General features: G+C 37.3%; 1 protein-coding gene across 1 annotated transcript; it reads left to right on the top strand.

The window, feature by feature from the left end:
- The first annotated feature begins 409 nt into the window (after positions 1-409).
- Positions 410-1,348, top strand: LOC110541091 (olfactory receptor 4F15-like). Its single transcript, XM_021627901.2, has one exon. The coding sequence runs from the start codon at positions 410-412 to the stop codon at positions 1,346-1,348; it is 939 nt and encodes a 312-aa protein (XP_021483576.1).
- The last annotated feature ends 841 nt before the right edge of the window (positions 1,349-2,189 follow it).

Genomic DNA, 2,189 nt, shown 5'->3' with positions numbered 1-2,189 from the left:
TAGGTCTTAACAAAGACATCTTCCAGAGCGGTATGCAGTACAGCTGTATGTGTGTGCTGTACCTTATTCAGGTCCACACAACGTACTTATAGTGACCACATAATGTTATTACATACTTCATGTCTCATTTCACATCTAGACCAAACACTGCATGAAGATACAGTCTGCATTACTGTATCTGGCATGGTATCTGGCACATCGCACGCACATGTACATAAAGTTGGTTCTCCATGTTTTCTGTCTGGTTATTGAATGGGCAAAAGTATGTGTTTTCCAAGGGCTTTGCTAAATGATAAAGAAGGTTTTCCCTCCTCTGGTATCAGAACTTTATTCTTCTAACATTACGGTACATTTTTTTTTCACATTTTTTTATTTTTGCTGTTTGTTTCAGGAAATACAACCAAGGTAAATGAATGAAACAAATTACACTGAGGTGCATGAATTTGTGTTTCTGGGCCTTTCAAGATCTAGACAAATACAGCATTTCTTCCTTGCATTCTCTGTGGTGGCCTATACAGCCATTGTGCTGGGAAACTCCCTTGTTGTGTTTACAGTGACCTTTGACCCACATTTACATTCCCCCATGTACTTTCTTCTGGGAAACCTCTCGTTTATTGATTTATGTCTTTCCACCTTAACTGTACCCAAAATGATTTCTGACCTGTACTCTGGGCACAATACCATCTCATTCCGGGGCTGTGTCATCCAGATATTTGTCCTTCATGTCCTGGGGGCATCTGAGATGGTGTTGCTGGTAGCCATGGCCTGGGACAGATATGTGGCCATATGCAAGCCCCTCCACTACCTGACCATCATGAGCCCATGGATGTGCCTTTTGCTTCTGTCTGGTGCTTGGGTTATTGGTTTTTTGCATTCAGTGGCCCAATTAGCTTTCGTTGTCCATTTGAGTTTTTGTGGTCCTAATGAGATAGATAGTTTTTACTGTGATCTTCCTCGATTTATCAAACTGGCCTGCATAGACAACTACAGAATGGAGTTCATGGTTGCTGCAAACAGTGGCATCATTTCTATTGGCACCTTCTTCTTACTGATTATCTCCTACGTTGTTATCCTGTTGACTGTAAGAAAACATTCATCAGGTGACTTGTCCAAGGCCCTCTCTACACTCTCTGCTCACATCGCTGTGGTGGTTTTGTTCTTTGGACCATGCATCTTTGTGTACATGTGGCCATTTCCTACTGTGCCAGTGGATAAGTTTCTTGCCATCCTGGACTTCATGATTACACCCATCCTGAACCCTGCCATCTACACACTGAGAAACAAAGACATGAAGGTGGCAATGAAAAGACTAAGTAATCAGCTCCTGCATTTTAGGAAAATGTCCTGAATAATTCTGGAAAACACAGGTTACTTGGTATGTGTTCATTACACTCAGATAGTAAATATCCTTATATAATTATATTTTTCTCTTTGCATCTGATTTTTTTAAGTTGTATAATCCCCTCAAGATTTATCCATGATGTTGTAAATTACATGGATTCACAATCTTTATGAGTGAATAAAGTTCTGTTTTATAGAAATCAATTATTTTTTTCATTTTTTTTTTAAATTTTAAAAAGTTTACTGGAGCAATCGATGACACATAAATTCCCCAGCTCCAAGCCAGAAGTAGTTCAGTAGTTTTAATGAGACAGCCCAAAGGATAGCTTTTAAAAAGAAACACAGAAGGAAAACAAAACAAAACATATAAATACATAATGTCAGTTGTTTTGTTTTATATGTCCTGCGGAGTCTCTCTACTTACAGAAGTTTGTTGATGGGTTCTAATTATTTCAGCTTAAGTTCTGTATCTTAATGTATTTATTTTTTTTATTTTTTTTTCAATGCAGTTTAAAGATTAATTTATTTTTTATTTTATGTGTACGTGTTTTTCCAGTATCTTGTCTACTCTACATAGTGCCTGTGGATGCTAGAAGAGGGTATCACATCCTCTGGAAATGGAGCTACAGATGGGAACCAATATGTGGTGTCAATTATAGGTTTTCTATACAAAGAACAAATGTTCTTGACAATTTAGTGTTCTCTCTAGCCCCAAAGAACAATTATTTATTCACCAATCTATATATACTTTTTATGTTTTCACATCCTGTATACTGCCATTAAACTGCCATAAATATGGGAATATAAATGTCTTTGTGGATAGACATACCATATATAACCAGTAAAGT

This window comes from Meriones unguiculatus, chromosome 18 (genome assembly GCF_030254825.1).
Source record: "Meriones unguiculatus strain TT.TT164.6M chromosome 18, Bangor_MerUng_6.1, whole genome shotgun sequence".
Lineage (NCBI taxonomy): Eukaryota > Metazoa > Chordata > Mammalia > Rodentia > Muridae > Meriones > Meriones unguiculatus.
The sequence above is the reverse complement of the archived record's forward strand: the minus strand, read 5'-3'. Positions and strand labels throughout refer to the sequence as shown.